Genomic DNA, 17563 nt, shown 5'->3' with positions numbered 1-17563 from the left:
TTAAGTGACTTTTTATTCATACATGAGAGAAATGCCAATTTCAGCTTTAGTTACTAAATTTGTTTAGTTTGAGTAATATTTCCTCTCTGAAACTTTTCTAGTGAAAAAATAATGTTTTCTGGCTTTCATGAGAATCATACTCCAAATTCTAGAGCGCAAATAGAAAAAAAGCTTCAGATTATTAACCTCGCATAATGCCATAATCTTCTAGTACACTCCAGTGTGGTTCAAAGGGCGTAAAAAGAGCAAGTGACCAGAATCTTATCTTTGAAACTGAAATAAAAAGTAAATCTTAAGGGGCTGGCCCCGTGGCCCAGCGGTTAAGTTCGCGCGCTCCGCTGCAGACGGCCCAGTGTTTCCTTGGGTCGAATCCTGGGCGTGGCCATGACACTGCTCATCAGACCACGCTGAGGCAGCGTCCCACATGCCACAACTAGAAGGACCCACAACGAAGAATATACAACAATGTACCGGGGGGCTTTGGGGAGAAAAAGGGAAAAAATAAAATCTTTAAAAAAAAATGAATCTTAAGAGTAGAAATTTAAGTCACTGTTTAATCGCTGATTTCCTTATGTCTTCAATTTCTGTCCCATACAAATTTCTCAGAGTGCCTATCAGAAGCTTTCACTTCTCATTAACAAGTAACAACATACAGGTGATACCTACAAACTAAGATGGCTGCCTTGGTCCTGGGAATAGGAAACACGCATTTAGAATTTTGTCACTGCCTTCTTAGTGGTTTTGTCACAGTATTCTTTTACAAAACATGGAGACAGATATCTCTTTATACAATGCTTCTTTATGTGGTGCTCAAAGAAGACTGATATATAAACTACTATGAGCTATACACAAAAGGAATTGAAATCAGAGGCAATTTATAAGCAACAACAACTTTATATCATTTTACAGTTAAATCTTATTTTCTGTCAAAAACACTACTACTCAAAGTTACTTAACCTGCATTATCTGTAAAAATGGTTAAGGACTGCTATGAAGATTAAGCACGAAAATACATGTGAAAGAGCTTTGCAAAGTGTTACATTTTTTCTGATAGTCTAGAGCTTAGCCAACTAGTCTTCTTTGTGTCTTTCTCATGGCACTCTTCTGTAAAATTTAATTTTAAAAATTAAAATCTTTAATCCCAAATGCCTAGCAGTGCCTAGTGTAGAGTGAGAACTCCATATTTTAACTAAAACGCATACGAGTAAATGGATGAATGTATGGATAAAGAGTGGTGCCAATTACAAGAGTGGAGGGGAGGGAGGGACTGGGCACAGCCTCCTTTCTGCTGAGGAACACATCTCAGATTCGGAGGGTTCCTCGCCGCCCTTTGATTTTCTTCAACCTGCTGGGACTCGGCTTCCGGCTCTCCTTTTCATTACCATCATATGTTGCAATGAGGGTTTCTCTCTTATCCCAGTTCATGACAGAAAATAAAAAGTCCCAGTCCTTTTCAGATTTCTTTAAAAAATGTTTTTCTGCCAGCCCCAACCAAGAAAACAACGGGTAAAAAGTTTCCTATGCGCCAGTAACAAAAATTTTAGAAACCAAAGATGCTATTCATAATAACTACCAGGTACCTTGTAGTAAAAAACCAGAAGGTACTCCATAATAAATCCAACAACGTACATGCAAGACTTTAGAATGGGGTGAATTTTATGGTATGTAAGTTATATCTCAATGAAGCTGCTTAAAAAAAGGACTTGAGAAATGTATAAAACTTTATTGAACATAAAAAAACACCTAAGTAGAGAAACATATGTGCATAGACAGTAAGACTCAGAACCAACGATGCCCGTTCTCTCCAAATTAATCTCTAAATCATTGCAATTTGAAACAATATCTCAAGACAATTTTTTGATTGTTATGTGACTCTCACAAAGTGGACAAGCTGACCCTAAAATTCACAAAGAGCAGTAAGGGATTAAGAAGAGTCAAGATAGTTCTGAAGAAGGAGGGGGGCTATCTTTACTAGCTATATCAAGACTTATAAACTTATAGCAATAAAAACAATATGACATAGGCGCAAGAACAAACAATATACAGAATAGAGCGCCAAGAAACATACGCACACATATGTAAAGGAAACTGGCTAAGTGACAAAAGGGAAAGAATGAATTAATGACTATTTTGGGACAACTGACTATTCATTGGGGAAAAAATTGGATTGCTACCTCCCACCTGACACAAAAATCAATTCCAGATTAAAGATCTAAATGTAAAGAGTAAAATTTTGAAATTTTCAGAAGATAATATCAAATATCTTTAAAATGTCAAGGGTTTCTTAAGCAAGATATAAAATACACAAACCATAAGGGAAAATTTGACAAACGTGAGCACATAAAAAATGTTAATTTTTATACAAATCATCAAAATCAAAGTTAAAAGATAAATTCACTGACTAGAAAAATAGCAACACATATAATCAGCAAGGGATTAATATCCAGAATACATAAAGAATACCCAAAATCACTAAGAAAGAAATAATACTACAGAAAAAAAAAAAGTGGGCAAAAGAGATGAGCCAGTAGTTAAGAGGAAACCTAAAGGTTTAATGAATCGCTAAGAAGGGTCGTCAGGGAAATGCAAAATAAATTACTGATGAAATAGAATTTCACAACCACCAGACTGGCAAAAATTTAAAAGTTAGGCAATACCAAATATTGGTGAGGATTTGGAGATAGAGAAAGCTCTTACACCCCACCAGCAATGAGGTAAAGTGTTACTACAACTTTGGAGAGCAATATGGCAATATCTACTAAAGTTAAGACACACCTATCTTACAATCAGCAATTCTGCTTCTAGGTATATACCTTAGAGGAATTTGCTCAAGTGCCCAAAAACCTTTGTAGCAGCATTGCTTAAAATGAGGAAAAATGAGAAAACAATCTAAATGTCCATAAATAAGGAAGTAGATTAAAAAAAACTGTGGCATATTCTCACAATGTAATATTATATATGGGAATTAAAGAATCATGTATCTCAAAAATGTATGACAGTATTAATGCATTTATATAAATTTAAGAAACATAAAACACTACTACATTAGGTGATTCAAAAAGAATTGAATGAATGGAATAAAAATGAAGCAACTACTCTGCACACCACAACATGGATGAGTGAAAAATATGGTGAGTGAAAGAAGCCACACGTAAGAGGAAAGGCCAAATGATCCACTTACATGAAGTTCGAGGATAGGCAAATGGTTGTTTGCCTATAGCCTATGGTGACAGAAAACAGATCAGCAGTGACTGGGGAAAGGAGTGCCGACTGGAAAACGGCATGAGGAAAACTTCTGGGGAAACGAAAGTGCTTCATATCTTTATTGAGGTGGTGGTTACAGGTGTCACCAAACTTAAAATCTGTATATTTTATTGCATGCAGAATATCCTCAATAAACTTTATTTCAAATAAATAGAAGTGAATGCTTTAAAAAATGTATTACTTGATGACTACGTTGCAGCCAAAAAACCACCTGTAAAGGAACCATCAGATATTTCTATACTCTTACAAATGCTCAATGTACACCTGTCTTGTCCACGAGGCACACATCATTCCTGTGGCCCATTTCCTTCAGACCTTTGTAACATATCACTGCTTGCAGCTGAAATGGTATTCCCCCCAGGCTGCAAGAAGTGGTACAAACACAGAATTTCTCCACACATTCTCGCAAGAAGTCACATGGTGGGGTATCTGGGAGATCTAGAGGCCTCTGTCCCAGAGGCAGATCAATCTTTTCAACAGTGTCCAATCCATACCAGGAAATGTGTACATCAGGAACCTCTGGACTGCTTAATGGAAGTGAGGCCAAGCCTCTTCCTGAAGGAAAATGGGGTTGGTAGAGACTTTCCGCAGCTGTAAGAAAAACCACTGCATAAGCATGTCCAAAAAAGATACCTTTGACGGTATCTTTTGCAAAAAGGAACTGATGAAGACCCAGGGGGTTCATACTGCACAAAAGACATTTACTGTTAGTGACTCCCTTTCAAGTTCAATCATGAAATGTTGGTTCTAGTGCCCCCATACATGGAGATTATGATGATTCATTTTTCCACTTAAATAAAACAGTCCCATCACTGGCAGTTATCTCCACTTCCCTGTGACCCTGAAATTTGCAGAAAAACTTGTATCATTTTGCTTTAACTGTGTCTGTGAGGGCTTGAAACAGGTTAAAGCTACAAAGTTTTATTCTCCAATTATTGAGAATGCACCAGATGGTAGGCTGAGGGATGCCTTCCTTAATTTGACTTCCTAGGTCTTCTCTAAAGAGGGACACAAATTTTCCTCTGCAAATGTGGCTGCCCAATGCTCTTTTTTTGTACCCTTTCTGCTCCATCTCATCGTACCAATGGTAAGTGCTTTGACAACTTGGTAGGTGCTCACTGTCTGGCACACCAAATGACCTGTGCACTGCAGTCACACAACCAAGTTTAGCAGACCCCAAAGTACAAACTAAAGTGCTGTAAGGGTAACTCTACAAATTGATGCATATTACATGCTGATATATAAATTTGTTACTGAGTAATAAAGTTTTAAAAGTGTTTCATTCCTTTTTATTGCTCTGTACATTAAATATACATAAAATTTAAAAATTGAACACATGAATAGAAAGGATACACGTCAACTTCCATTTAGTGCTTGCTTCTGCAGAAGAAAGGAGAGGAATAGGATGGCAACAAGAGTGGGTTTCAACTGAAGCTGTAAAGTATCTTTAAGAAAAAAGTGAGGTCGATGTGGGAAAATGTTAATGTATTTTAGATCTGGGTACACAGGTGAGTGTTATTTTCTTCACTTTTCGATATGTTTGACATAGTTGATAATTTTTTTATTATTTTTTTTTTTTGCTGGGAAAGATTCACCCCGAGCTAACATCTGTCGCCAATCTTTCTCTTTTTTTCCTCCTCAAAACCCCAGTACACAGTCGTATATTCTAGCTGTAAGTCCTTCTAGTTCTTCTGTGTGAGCATGGCTACTGACAGACCAGTGGAATGATTCCGCACCCGGGAACCAAACCTGGGCCACTGAAGCAGAGCGCGCCAAACTTTAACCAGCAGGCCATCAGGGCTGGCTTGCTAATTTTTTTAAATGAGTAATAAAATAAAATACATTAGCTTCTGTGGGGAAATGTAAAAATCAAAAAGAAAGACCTGTAATATTAATTCTTTGAGTCCACAAGCAAAGAACTTACATTACAGAGGCACACTTTAACCACAGCCTCCCACACATTCTGTCACAATCAAGTGGGAGGAGACAGGACAAGGAAAAGCTGCCTGTGAGAACAAAATCAGGGCTGGGAGAGCAACAGGACCTCACCTGACCTCTACTCCATCCTGAAAACCTCCAGGCCCGCCAAGGGGACCAGGGAGGAGGTGGTGAGGGGAAGGGATGAAGACCTGGGTTAAGAGGGAAGAGACGGGTATCAAGAAGCAGTGGTATCTGCAACACTAAGATGTAAATTTAAAGAGAAAAAAAGGAGGAGAGGGAAATTAGAAGTTGAGCAACTAAGAAGGACAGAAGAGAATCAGTCAACCCAGGATGGTAGTTTAGATATAAATGTCATCACGACAAATGGATGGTAGTCAGGGCCCAACAAGTACATATCTTTTTCTATTTTTAACCATCTTTTATTTTAGTAAATGATGCCATTTGGGGCTCTAGGGATAAAAAGCAGGTATCTCGGCCCTCAGTTTACAATCCCGCTGTGGAGACAAACAACATATGAAACATACACAACAGTAATAGCTAACATTTATTGAAGGCCTTCCTTGTGCCAGGCAGCAAAGCACTTTACGTATTAACTCATTTAATCTTCACAACAACCTTAGGATGTACGGACTATTAATGTTCCTACTATTTTACAGACGAGGAAACCCAGATACAGAGAGGTTAAGAACTTTACCCAAGAACAAACAGGCAGTAAAGGCAGAGAGAGGATTTGAACTCAGGTAGGCTGGCTGTGGGACCCAAGCTTTTAACCATGACACTAAAAAAAAAGCTTCCAGTAAAAATACCACAAAGCACCCTGAACCTAGGTTTGAACTGTGACTCTAGCATATACATGTGACTCTAGCACATATGTGCAGAATCTGCACATATCCTTCAACTTTTCTCAAACTGCTTATCTCAGCGTGTGAAAAGTCTCAGGTGATATAATAAATCAAGCAGCAATTACATCTACTATACTTATGATTATAAACAGGCCTAAAAAACATGACAAGCATTGGCCTCAGGTCATCTGTCCCTCCAGGCCTCTTAATCTTTACATGTAAGGCCATTTGACTCATGACAGGCTCAACCGCTGTCCCAAGATTAATCTCGTCCTTCACTGGAAGGGCTTTAAGAAGTTTGGGATAATTCAGCATCAAGTTCTAACAATTGGCTTTAATCTCTGTTCTGAAACTAGGACTCTACCTTATCCCTGGCTTTAACTTCTGCCTTGTTCTCCCGTACCTTTCCTAGTCCTAAAAACTTACTACGTGCCATACAACTGGCATACGTTATCGCAGTTAAAGCCCACGATAGTATGAGGTAGGTATTATTACACTACCTATTTCACAGATGAAGAAACTGGACAGAGAGAGGTTAAGATGCCCAAGGTCATTTAATAATTTTAGAATTAGAAGACAAACCCAGGTGAGCTGGCTGCAAGGCCATTATTTTTCCTCTATAACAAGCTGTGTTCCCAAGATTCCATGGAGACTCACGGCTGCTGGGGGAGAATGAAGAGATGGAAGGGGTATGGCTCATCTCACTTTCACAGATATCTCTAACACACTGATTGCCACATACTCTTAGGATGCCATGGAATTCTTTTTTGCCTGCCTGCTTGGCTGGCCTTCCTTCTCTTATAACTTAGAGATGAATCTTAACTCAGTCACCCACAACCCAGGGTAGACCTCCTTTCTAGTAGCCTCCTCTTCCCAGTCTGCCCCAGTATGTTTCCATTAACCTTCCTCTCCCAGGTCTGCTGTAAAATAACAGGAAATAGTTATAAAACTCACTGGAGAATGGCTACCACTATGTGTAAGTAATATTATCAACTCTTCCATAGCATGAAAGTGGAGATTAATATGGCTCACGTCATCTAAAATAGTGGATAAGATCTTCCAGGTCATTTGTCGTGAGAACTTTAGGAACATACTTAAACTTTAAAATTCATTATTCATAACTAGGTAGTGGAGTATTCTAGAATAATATGCAATATTTTAAGCTAAGTGAAGTCATACTAAAAAGATCTAAGCTGAAAAGCTACAAAGCTTTCTAAATTTTCTCCCTTGCTCTGTTTTATGAACTCTACACACGATGTTATTTCTAAGAGCTGACCATATAACAGGTATGTGATAATATAATCATGTCTGAAGGCAAAGTATTCTTCTTAATGTAATATTAAAATCAGTATTTTGATTTTCTCTTGCCCATATATTCACATAGCTTATAATGACATCACATAGACCTGTTGGTGGGGAGGGCTACAACAGTCCCAATTATTTTAATTATGAGAAAAATGTGACAGAGTTATAACGTGAAATACCAACAGTAACCTTCAGTCTGAGGTGAAACCTCTTTGTGTGTCACTAGCAAAGTAAATTATCTACCACTGCCTTGCAGTATTAAGAGTACTCAGTTCTCATGCTTTTAAGCCAGATAAACACCATGGATGTGTTGCTGTTGTATTTCTCAAAGTACGGTCCACAGAGCACCTGCAGAACAATGTCTGAAGGCACTGTTTATAAAATGCAGACTCCTGGGCCCCGAGCAACCTAAGGAATCAAAATTTCTCTAAGATCAAGAAATTTGAATGTTTGGACAAGCTCCTCCAGGTATTGATTTAAGAATCAATGATATAAATTCATTTAATTTGTTCTTACTATTTAAAGGAGAGATTGGTTAAAACAAAAACAAAACAACCCCTCTCTATTTTGCTGATATTTAAAATTGCCCATATGTAGAGTGTTTCTTAGTATGTGTCTGAAAAATACTGATCGTAACACCATCCTCAAACACAACACCTCAAAGCAAATTTTCACTTTTTAGAAAGAGCTTTAGGATAGTGAAGGAGTTCTTAGCCAAGGGTTAAGGATAAACTAACTAGTCTTCACTCAATTTAGCAGTCCACACAGTTTATTCAGCAATACAACAGAAGAGAACTTCATATCATGATAGACATAAGGCAGATACAGGGTAGATCTCTGGGCTCCATTCTTTATACAGACTAACAAATAACTTTAGGTTTCACAACATGTGGCGGGCATACTTTGTTGCATACCAACAGCCATTCATTTCTCACATCTTCCTTCCAAAAACAGCCCTAATTTTATTAGGAGAGACAATGTGCCCTACCCGCCAATGCCAACCCCATTCCCCTTGGCCAGGCTTCCTTGTGAACCAGTATCTTCTAGCGATATGTAAGAAGAAACCCGTAAGGGACTTTAGAGAAAGATATTCTTCCCAAATAAAAGACAGAGACTTGAAAGGAGAAAGCTTTTTGTTCCCTACTTCAGCCTTTGATTGGGATTGAAATGTCTGGAGCAGCAACAAGCCACATTGTACTCATTGAGGAAACAGCTATGAGGACAGAAGCCAACATGATAAGGATCCCAGCGGGGAAGGAAAGAAGGAATCTGAGACCTTGAGAACATTGGGTTGCTACACAAGCACTGGATTATCTAGCATCTTAAGTGGAATTTTAACATTGTTCAGTGGCCTCTGGGATGTTTTCAATAGCTTTTTCTAAGTTCCTTAACCTGAACTCTGGCTCCATGATTCTCACAAACAAGCGAAGACCAGAATGTGGCTGATGTCCGGCAAGACCTTCTTAGTTCTAAGATGCTTCCCCTACACTGTTCATAACATATATGGAGTTGAGCTTGATAACTCCTTTTGTCACCTATTTCATAGTACAGGTACTTTCCCATTTCCAGGGAAGAACATTCTAAGTTCAGTCACCACAAAGACAGTACAGTCTTTGTTTATGTAGAGCCAAGTAAGTGCATTCAGTGGCATTTCCGAATGTTTCTGTGTAATCTATGTAGATATTGCCTGATAGAATGTGACGACTCTGACAGTGACCAGTTATTGATAATGTTGAAGCCACACTGAGGATGGGCCAAACAGAGCCAATAATGAATAAATGGTTATATATGAATAAATTATATTTATATATATATATCATCACTGATTAATGTATAAGAGGTGGAAGTTAGAACAATGTAGTTTCCTCTTATAATGTCTAGTTGTTTTACTGGAATAATCTAGAATCCAGCTACAATGAGGATCCTTTCCCACAAAAATTAACACTAGAAATACCATTACGGTGCACACGGTATGGGGCCTCTCCTTCAGGTCAACTTTGTCATATGTCAACAATTAGGCTTTGGAGCTTTTTAGGAGGAGTAAACTAATTCCAAAATATAGGAAGCATGGATTAGTCTGGATCTACACGAACAGTCTGGCTGCAACACTGATTAAAATCATGCTGAACAATATATGCGTAGACCATGTAGGCAGATCCAACCGTTTAAGCAGTTCCCCAAAGTAGCGACAGTCTGGATCAGATTTAGAAAGGAGTCACTTTTCTATCTTCCTTAGGCTACTATTACGAAATCCTCTAAAGTCTCCATGATTTTGACCATTTAAGAAGTTACTTGTTTTGGCCAAGTTTTTTGTTTAAGGTTTTGTCTGTTCTGGTCAAGATTAACTGTAATGCAGGGTTAAAGCCAGCTACTCTAGAGTCATGTATCCTTTTTCTAACCAGTGGAGGACCCAGAAGAAATGGGTGGCAAGCTTTTTCAAAGGTCCACCTGGTAAGATTTTGGGGAGCCCACTCGAGTGGGAAAGACCAAGGCAGAACAAGGCTTCTATTAGCAGGATTATCAGGATAACACTCAGGGCAGTAATCAGCTCTGTTAATACGGTCTAAGAATACTTGGTAACATTCATTTTCAACAAGCTCAGTTTGGTACAACCAATGGCCTAGTTCTAAACTAGGGAACCACTGTTGCCCACAGTCAGGGCAATGTGAATTATCTGAGAACATCTGGGCCTAGAGAGACAACACAGAAAGCAATGTAACAGTTAAGAGGCAACAATGACAAAGAGAGACACCCAAATAACCAGTCCTATTACAGGTTTGGTTTAGCAATTTCTCAGTCCAACCAACATTACTTGGAGAGGGTTAAATTTGGCTTGCACCTCCGTGCAATTCTTCAAGATTTCGTTGTCTATTTTTCACTCAATCGCAACTCAGTCTCTGAACTCAGGGACCGATCCAGTCTATAATGTTATCAGTCACTTACTAGCAGCACAGATCTCAGAATAGCTCCTTCAAATCCCAGCTTCATAAGAAAAGATAGGGCTCTAGTCTAAATTAGTTATTTTTTCTTGTGTGTTATCAGTTGGTGGTGTGAAGCAGAGACACTTGGCTTACTCTGCTTTGCCAGTAAGTTATTATGTCTGCTTGCTGAAACAGAGGAGCTGACAGGTCCAATGGGTCTTTTGTGGGCGCTGGCACTCTTGCCGTTGTAATACACGTACCCAAGTCTTAAAGCCTTGGCACTTTACAGCGATGTAGGGGGGTCAGGAAAACCTGGTAGAATCTTCTTGAGCGTGGATCCAATGAAGTCTTTCGTAGGAGGACCTTAATCAGGACCCAGTCACAGAGAAGTAGCTGATGCTGACTTGGTTGGAGGGTCTGGGAATGCTTCACATACCTGTAAATGATAAAACTTCAGACGACTCATATGGGCTTTGAGTTGCTCACAATATTATTAGAAACATGCATTTGGAAATCATTTGGGTCAGTCAAGATGGATGAGAATTGTCTCATGGGTTTCCCCATGACAATTTCATATGGGTTAAAACCAATTATCCATTGGGAATTATTCTTATGCTTATTTAGGCACTAGGAAGGGTTTTGGTTCATTTAAGATTTGTACTAGCTTAATTCTTTTTTAGGACTATATTTCTTTTTTCTACTCCTTTTGCACTTTGGGAATAATAAGGTCTGTATAATTATGTTTAACCTGGTAAAACTTAGAGATTTTTTGTATATCTTTTCTGTGAAATGGATGCCATATATGCTATTCCCATAATGTGTGGGATAACATTAACAATGGTGACAACCTTTTCATAATAGACTTCAATACATCCAGAAAAAAGCTTACAGAATTACTAGATAATATTCTTAATCGCTAACCATAGGAAGTTGGACAAAATCCTTTTGAAGGCTGAAAAAGAAACCAAGAGGGGTATGTCTCATTGTCCATATCTATCTTTATAGGTTTACTCACATTGTAAGTTTAAGAAGGCAAGTACAGCACAGTCCTGAGCAATTCTTGGAAAATACACAGTAAATCACTGAGAATTTGCAGATGTTTATTGTCACCTTTTTACTCCTTCATGATACTGACTCTAACAAGTAAACAAGGTGGGGTAGTAGGATGTATGGACTAACTACGCAACCACTCAGGCAGCGCCACAGATCATCAGAGTACAATGTATACCCTGCCTTTCTCCAGTGTTCTTTTCATGAATTCTGAGGCTTCATCCTGTGAGACCGCAAAGGGACACGGGGAAGGTGTGAGTGTTAAAACTGTATAAAGATTTGGCCTGAAAAGCAGAGGGAGCCTTAGCTGTGGTAAGCCAAAGCATTTTCCTTAGAGACTATCAATAGTAGTTGTGATTCTCAGATTTTAAAATGGCAAGTTTAAAGGGCAACTGAAGAAGAGCCTCTGACGGTGCTGCAACATGGGGCCTATATTTTGATGGGAGCCCCAGACGAGGTGAGAGAGAGTTGGTGTAGATATACTGATGTGTTTTTTGAGGTTAGGTAACAACGCATGGGTGAGGGCTATCAATTCAGCTCCTCTAGCAGAGGGAAGAGAAGGTAGGGTTCTTGACTGAACGACCCGTGTGGTGACAACACAGGGCATAACAGATTTCTTTGAGGGTCTATTGACAAGATCCACCAGAGTAAAAGTTTCAGTTGCTGAGTTGGGAAATCTTGAGTATCTAGTACATGGGACAGACAAATGATGAATAAAACCCACATGCTCATGGGGTTTAGCACAAAAGTTTGTAGTAAAGTTATATGACTAAGTCTGATATTGAAAAGATACAGAATTTTGGATTTTTACAGTGAAAAAGGGAAATGCAATTAAAACCACAGCAAGATATTATTTCACATCCACCAGACTGGCAAAAATTAACAAGTTTGACAACGGGGCTCTACATGCTCTAGACAAAACCAACCCTCCCCCAGGACTCCACATCTCATTGAACAGGGTTAAGAGGAAGCCCTAAAGCTCCAAATGCTCAGAATAAATCCGCCCTTCCCCTAACCTCCAATTCTCCAACTTCAAGAGTCAAGCAAACACTACAGCTCCAAGTACTCCTGAATCAACAGAACCCTAGTGTTCCATATGTTCCAGACAAGACCACCCCTCCCCTGGTCCTCTCCAAACTTCGGGCAAGAGTCAAAAGAGGGCCCCAAAGCACTAAGTGTGCAGAATAAGATCACCTATTTCCAGCCTCCTCACTCATTCCTTAGCCTTATCAATACTGGATGAGCAAAGAGGGCCTCCCGAAAATGCTCCTGGCCAGATTCTCAAACTTCACTCCCCCACACTCACAGCTTCACTGCCATTATCTGCTTGAGAGCATCACAACCAACCAGTCTCATCATACCTATATCCCTGTTTATGTCGATCACCACACGAAGCCCAGAGCTTCCTGCTTATACCTCATCCCCTTAGTCTCTAATCCTTACACTACTCTAAGAGTAAGAGGATGACATCCCCTCCTCTTGCTTTACTGGCTTTTTCCCATTACACATATACCATTTTGATATATTAAGTATTTTAGCTATTTATCTCTACTAAAATATAAACTCCTCGAGAGTAGTCCTTTTTGTCTTTTTATTTACTGCCGGTACGTGCCCAATAAACACTTCTTGAATGAATAACCAGCACGAAAAAAGAGTAGCTTGAATCCTTATACCCTAACGACAAGAGCATGAATTACTATGACCATTTTGGAATTAATTTGGCATTATCTAGTAAAGCTGAAGGTGTGCATCTCCTGTAACTTAGTAATTCCACTCTTAGCTATATACCCTAGAGAAATTTGCACATGTGCATTTAAAAACATGAATAAAAATATTCATGCTAGTTCTTTGTGTAATAGCAAAATAACAGCCAAACTGTCCGTGAACAGGAGAATGGATAAATAAATTGAGGTATTGCCATATGATGGAATACTGTACATACAGACATAGATGAAACTCAAGAATATGGAGCTAAAAAATAAAAAGCAAGTAGCAGAAGAATACACAAGCACACACAATTATATAGTTTGCATTTACATAAAGTTTCAATATATTGTTTAGGAATAAATATGCAATAAAGCTAAAAAGAAAAGGATAAGCACAAGGATTATTATTGCCTTTGATGAGAGAGGGAAGGGGATGGGATGGGCAGGTATACAGAGCATTTACAGATAATCGGAAATGTTTTTTCTTTAACTAGGTGAAGGTACAGGATTGTTCACTGTATCATAAATCCTGATAGCTTACATAGTTGCAATTCAATATTTTATAATTAAAAAAAAAGAATAGAGAGGAAATGCAATGGACTAGAAAAAGAGACTAATAGGAAAACCAAACTTTCACACTGTGGACAAAAAGAGCAGAAGCAGTTACTCCGCTCAGAGGCAAAGCAGGTGACTGACACACCGAGGAAAAGAGAAGCCTTACAGAAGGATATAGATCTTCGTCTTTCTCAATTGTTAGCAACTATCTCATCCCAGAAATAAGGTAAAGAGGCCTACCTAATGCTGGTATGAAAAAGAAAGTTTGTCTTGGCATATTCCACAAAGGCAGGCATCTGTGGGCAAGGATGTTGTTATTTCATATGGTGCCTTTGTGCAAATTAGAAACAGGCACCCTCCTGCCAGGCAAGATACAACCCAGAGAAATTCACACGGCCAGGTATTTAAGAGTACCTAACCCTCTGAGATAAAAATACTAAATAACAACAGCTAACACTTATTGAGTGCCACTATCTGTTCTGAACACTTGCCATGTATTAACTCATGCAGTCCTTACAAAACTCCATTTTATGGTTAGGGAAACAAGAGAGGCTGAGCAACTTGCCCAAGGTCACACAGGTCGTTGTAGAAAAATCAGTATCTGAATCCAGACTGGTTCCAGAGCCTGTAGCCTTTGCCACTGTTAAGATATTGCCTTTCTGGAGCAGTGACAGTTAAACTTTAGAAAGCCCTTTCATAAGCTGTTTGCGAAGCTACAGAATACTCTTCAATTGTGCATATATATTGAGGTGTGGGTGGGAGAAATCATCTCTCATAATTTTCCACTTGCATACAAAAAGATCTAAGACAGGTTTCAGAGAGTCCTGAATCCTCTGAAATTATATATAAAACTTTTTAAGTATATATGTGCATTTTTTTCCAGAAAGAGAATACATACTTTTAGACTCGCAAAATAATTTTAAATAGTCCAGAACCAGTAGGCATTCGTGGTTCCTAATCGTTATGCTATCTCAGGCAACTTCCATTCCCAGCAGATGCCCCTCCCCAGATCTCATTTTGGAAGGATGTCCAACAACTAGCATTCCTGTAATAATATCACTCTCTCGTTTTTATTAATTAGACATGTAGACCTGCCAATCAGAACTTCTAATAAAACAAGAAAAAACTAGTGCTACTAACTTTGGTTTAGAAATTTTCAATGTTTTAAATTACAGATAATATGCAAAGTGCCCACATCATAAAGAAAGATTTAGATATTCTGGATTTATTTCCTTCCTCAACTCCATTAGCTTAAGTCAAAAGAAGTTAATTTAAGGCAAATACATGATTGTTATCAGGCTTGAAGAAATGCTGAGACTACCTTGAGAACCACCCCTACTTTACTGATTATTAAACATAACTGTTTAAGTTATTGGGGAAACTACCATGCACCAGGCCCTATGCCAAATCCTAAGGACACAGAGAGAAAAATCTTACAGGACTTCTAGATGTGCAGGGAATCCAGAGTGGAGTCAATGCTTTGGGTAAAGGCTAAAGGCTTTTGGGTGGATATGAAAAGATGGTCTGTAGAAAGCACAAGAAATTCAGGAAGGCCCACAGAAGCAGCTGGAACGCCTTTATTTTCAAACCTACTAACCAAGAACTGTGGACCAAAATTGAAGCTTAAAGAGCTTCCCTACTGCACAAGTGTTTACAAAAGAAAAAGACAAATCAGGTTTTTGTGTGTGAGAACTGAAATAAATTTAAGATTCTTCCTAAAACTTTATTACAAAAAAATTTCGAAAATAGCACTTTAACACCAAAATAGAAAATGCAGTTCTTTTTAATCCACTGAAATTTACATCTACTAACGATGGCAGCTTACTACATACTAAATAATCATCTTTTCTAAATATTCTGATTCTATTTCATTCTTTGCTATTTCCTGAATGGATGTTAGTAAGCAAGCTCAAATCTGCCTTTGATAGACAAAAATTCCCTTTTTCTTTTTAGTGGTAGGATAATAGAAGTTTCAGACTGAATCAGGATTGGGGTGACTTCTCCAGGCAAACATGTCCCTTAGACTTCGGCCTCAGCCAACTCCTCATGTGATAGGTAATATCAAAAGATAGGCACATAGAAAAAATATAAATGCTTTAAAACTTCTTGAGTTCCCATTTTAAATATTTTCTTCCATAGAGTATTATATTATAAGGCTATTTAATCAAAACTGCCTATTTTTTTGTATGACAGTTTCTTTGATAAGTTTCATATACGAAGCAAAATCTTAGTAGCTTCATATTTCATAACTAGCTTGGAATTTAGATGATGGGAGATTAAGGAATATGAAAAAAAGGAATAGCTCGTCTTTTTAAACTCATATAATCTAAAATAATTCTTTGTTAAAATTATAAAAACAATGCTCCTGGAAAACGTCTTCATCCTGTTTTCTGAGGAACTACTTTTAATTTGGGAAAGTCTTGAGATCACTGGGAGAAGGCATACGGATGACAATCTTTAGCATTGTTTAACACACACGATGTTGTTCCTTCCTACGAAGAAGAGAGAAGCCGAAAGAAAAATATGATCCTGAGTTAGAAAACAGCTGCAGAATGTTCTCTTAGGCTAGGAACCGACAAACAACACAGGTGTGTGTGTGCATTGCTAGCATACCAGAGGGGAACAACTGGTTGAGCAATTTACTGGTATATTTCAATCTACCTTGCCCTAATGAACTACAAGTCCATGGTTCAAATTCTATCTACAGTTTCAACATAAAATACCAGCAGCCAAAGCTTTTAAGGTTAATATGCAGCTTTCAATAGTGAGACCTAGGGCCAAGCTTAGGTATTTCTATACTTGTACCAGATATTCCTGTCTGTTTAAAACTAAGTTTCTAAGTCTTACCCACTCCTCTGCACCATATCCATTGTCATAACGTCAGTACTATTATTTCTGCAATTTCCCACTCATTTCCCAGTATGTTCATTAACTGTACTTACTCCATATTCTTCAAAAGGAGTTTGAAGAAGTACCAAACTAGGAACAAAAAGGACTCCAATTACTTTCTCAGGGAACTGTTTCTTACATAAAGACTCAATGCCTGGAGCAGTTCAGATACTATATACATTTTCTGAGTACGGAAAATCTTCCTTTTCTTCTTCCCCTTCTTACTCCCTCCCAATTCCCTTGACTTGTATCTCAGGCTTGGGCTGACCATGTAGAGGTAAAATGCAGTGCACAAAGGATCAAAGAGTTTGCTAAGATTTCTGACAGTGGGTAGCATAACTGATTCCCAGTTTTAGCTCAACTCCCCTAATCATCTTTAGTATTTACATCAAGCCAACACATTTTTTTAAACTTCTTATTTTGAACTAATTTCAAACTTACAGAAAAGTTGCAAAAATAGTGCAGAGTTCCTTTACATCCTTTATCCAGTTTCTCCTAAAGTCAACATTTCATAAAATTAAAGTACAATATAAAAGCCAAGAAATTAACACTGGTTCAAGTCAATTAACTAAACTACAGACTGCTTAAATTTCACCAGTTTTCTCCACTAATGTCGTTTTTCTGTTCCAGGGTCCAATCTGGAGTCCCATACTGCATTTAGTTGCTAATTCTCCTGAGTCTTCTATATGTGACAGTTTCTCAGTATTTACTTGTCTTTTGTGACCTTTCCTGGTCTTTGGGACCTTGACACTTTTGAAAAGTACTGGTCAGTTATTTTGCTGAATAGCCCTCAATTTGGGTTCATATAATGTTTTCTCATGATTAGAAAGATGTTATGCATTTTTGGCAAGAGTAACATCAGAGAAGTGATGTTGCGTTGTTCCAACTGCATCGCATCACTGGGTTCGTGATGTCCATATGCACTGTTACTAGTGATGTTAACCTCAATCAGTTGGTTGACATGGTGTCTCCACTGTCAAGCTACCATTTTTCCTTTGTAGCTAATAATTATCTTGGGGGAATTACTTTGAGGCTATGCAAATATCCTGATTTTCCTCAAACTTTCCACCCACTAGCATCACAGGTGAAT

The 17563-nt window shown here is 38.3% G+C and overlaps 2 protein-coding genes across 4 annotated transcripts in view; both read right to left on the bottom strand.

Moving 5' to 3' along the window:
- LOC106833921 (torsin-1A-interacting protein 2-like) overlaps window positions 1-17563 on the bottom strand; it is a 36573-nt gene that overhangs the window by 10692 nt on the left and 8318 nt on the right. Inside the window, exon 2 of one of the 3 annotated variants that reach the window (XM_070497682.1) lies at window positions 10534-10709. The exons of the other annotated variants lie outside the window; for them this stretch is intronic. The gene's annotated coding sequence lies outside the window, so the exon portion shown is untranslated. The remainder of the gene's footprint in view (window positions 1-10533; window positions 10710-17563) is intronic. 3 annotated transcript variants of the gene reach the window in all.
- LOC106833923 (torsin-1A-interacting protein 2) lies at window positions 8104-10540 on the bottom strand. Its single transcript, XM_014845285.3, has one exon. It carries the CDS (start codon window positions 10034-10036, stop codon window positions 9641-9643), a length of 396 nt encoding a protein of 131 aa, XP_014700771.1. The 5' UTR covers window positions 10037-10540; the 3' UTR covers window positions 8104-9640.

The sequence above is a fragment of the Equus asinus genome, chromosome 25, assembly GCF_041296235.1.
Source record: "Equus asinus isolate D_3611 breed Donkey chromosome 25, EquAss-T2T_v2, whole genome shotgun sequence".
NCBI classification, from domain to species: Eukaryota; Metazoa; Chordata; class Mammalia; order Perissodactyla; family Equidae; genus Equus; species Equus asinus.
Note: the sequence above shows the minus strand (reverse complement) of the source record. Positions and strands in the feature narration are given on the sequence as shown.

Excerpts from the sequence above, each read along its gene's own strand:
- LOC106833923 (XM_014845285.3), bottom strand. The coding sequence starts at position 10,036 with ATGTTCTCAGATAATTCACATTGCCCTGACTGTGGGCAACAGTGGTTC.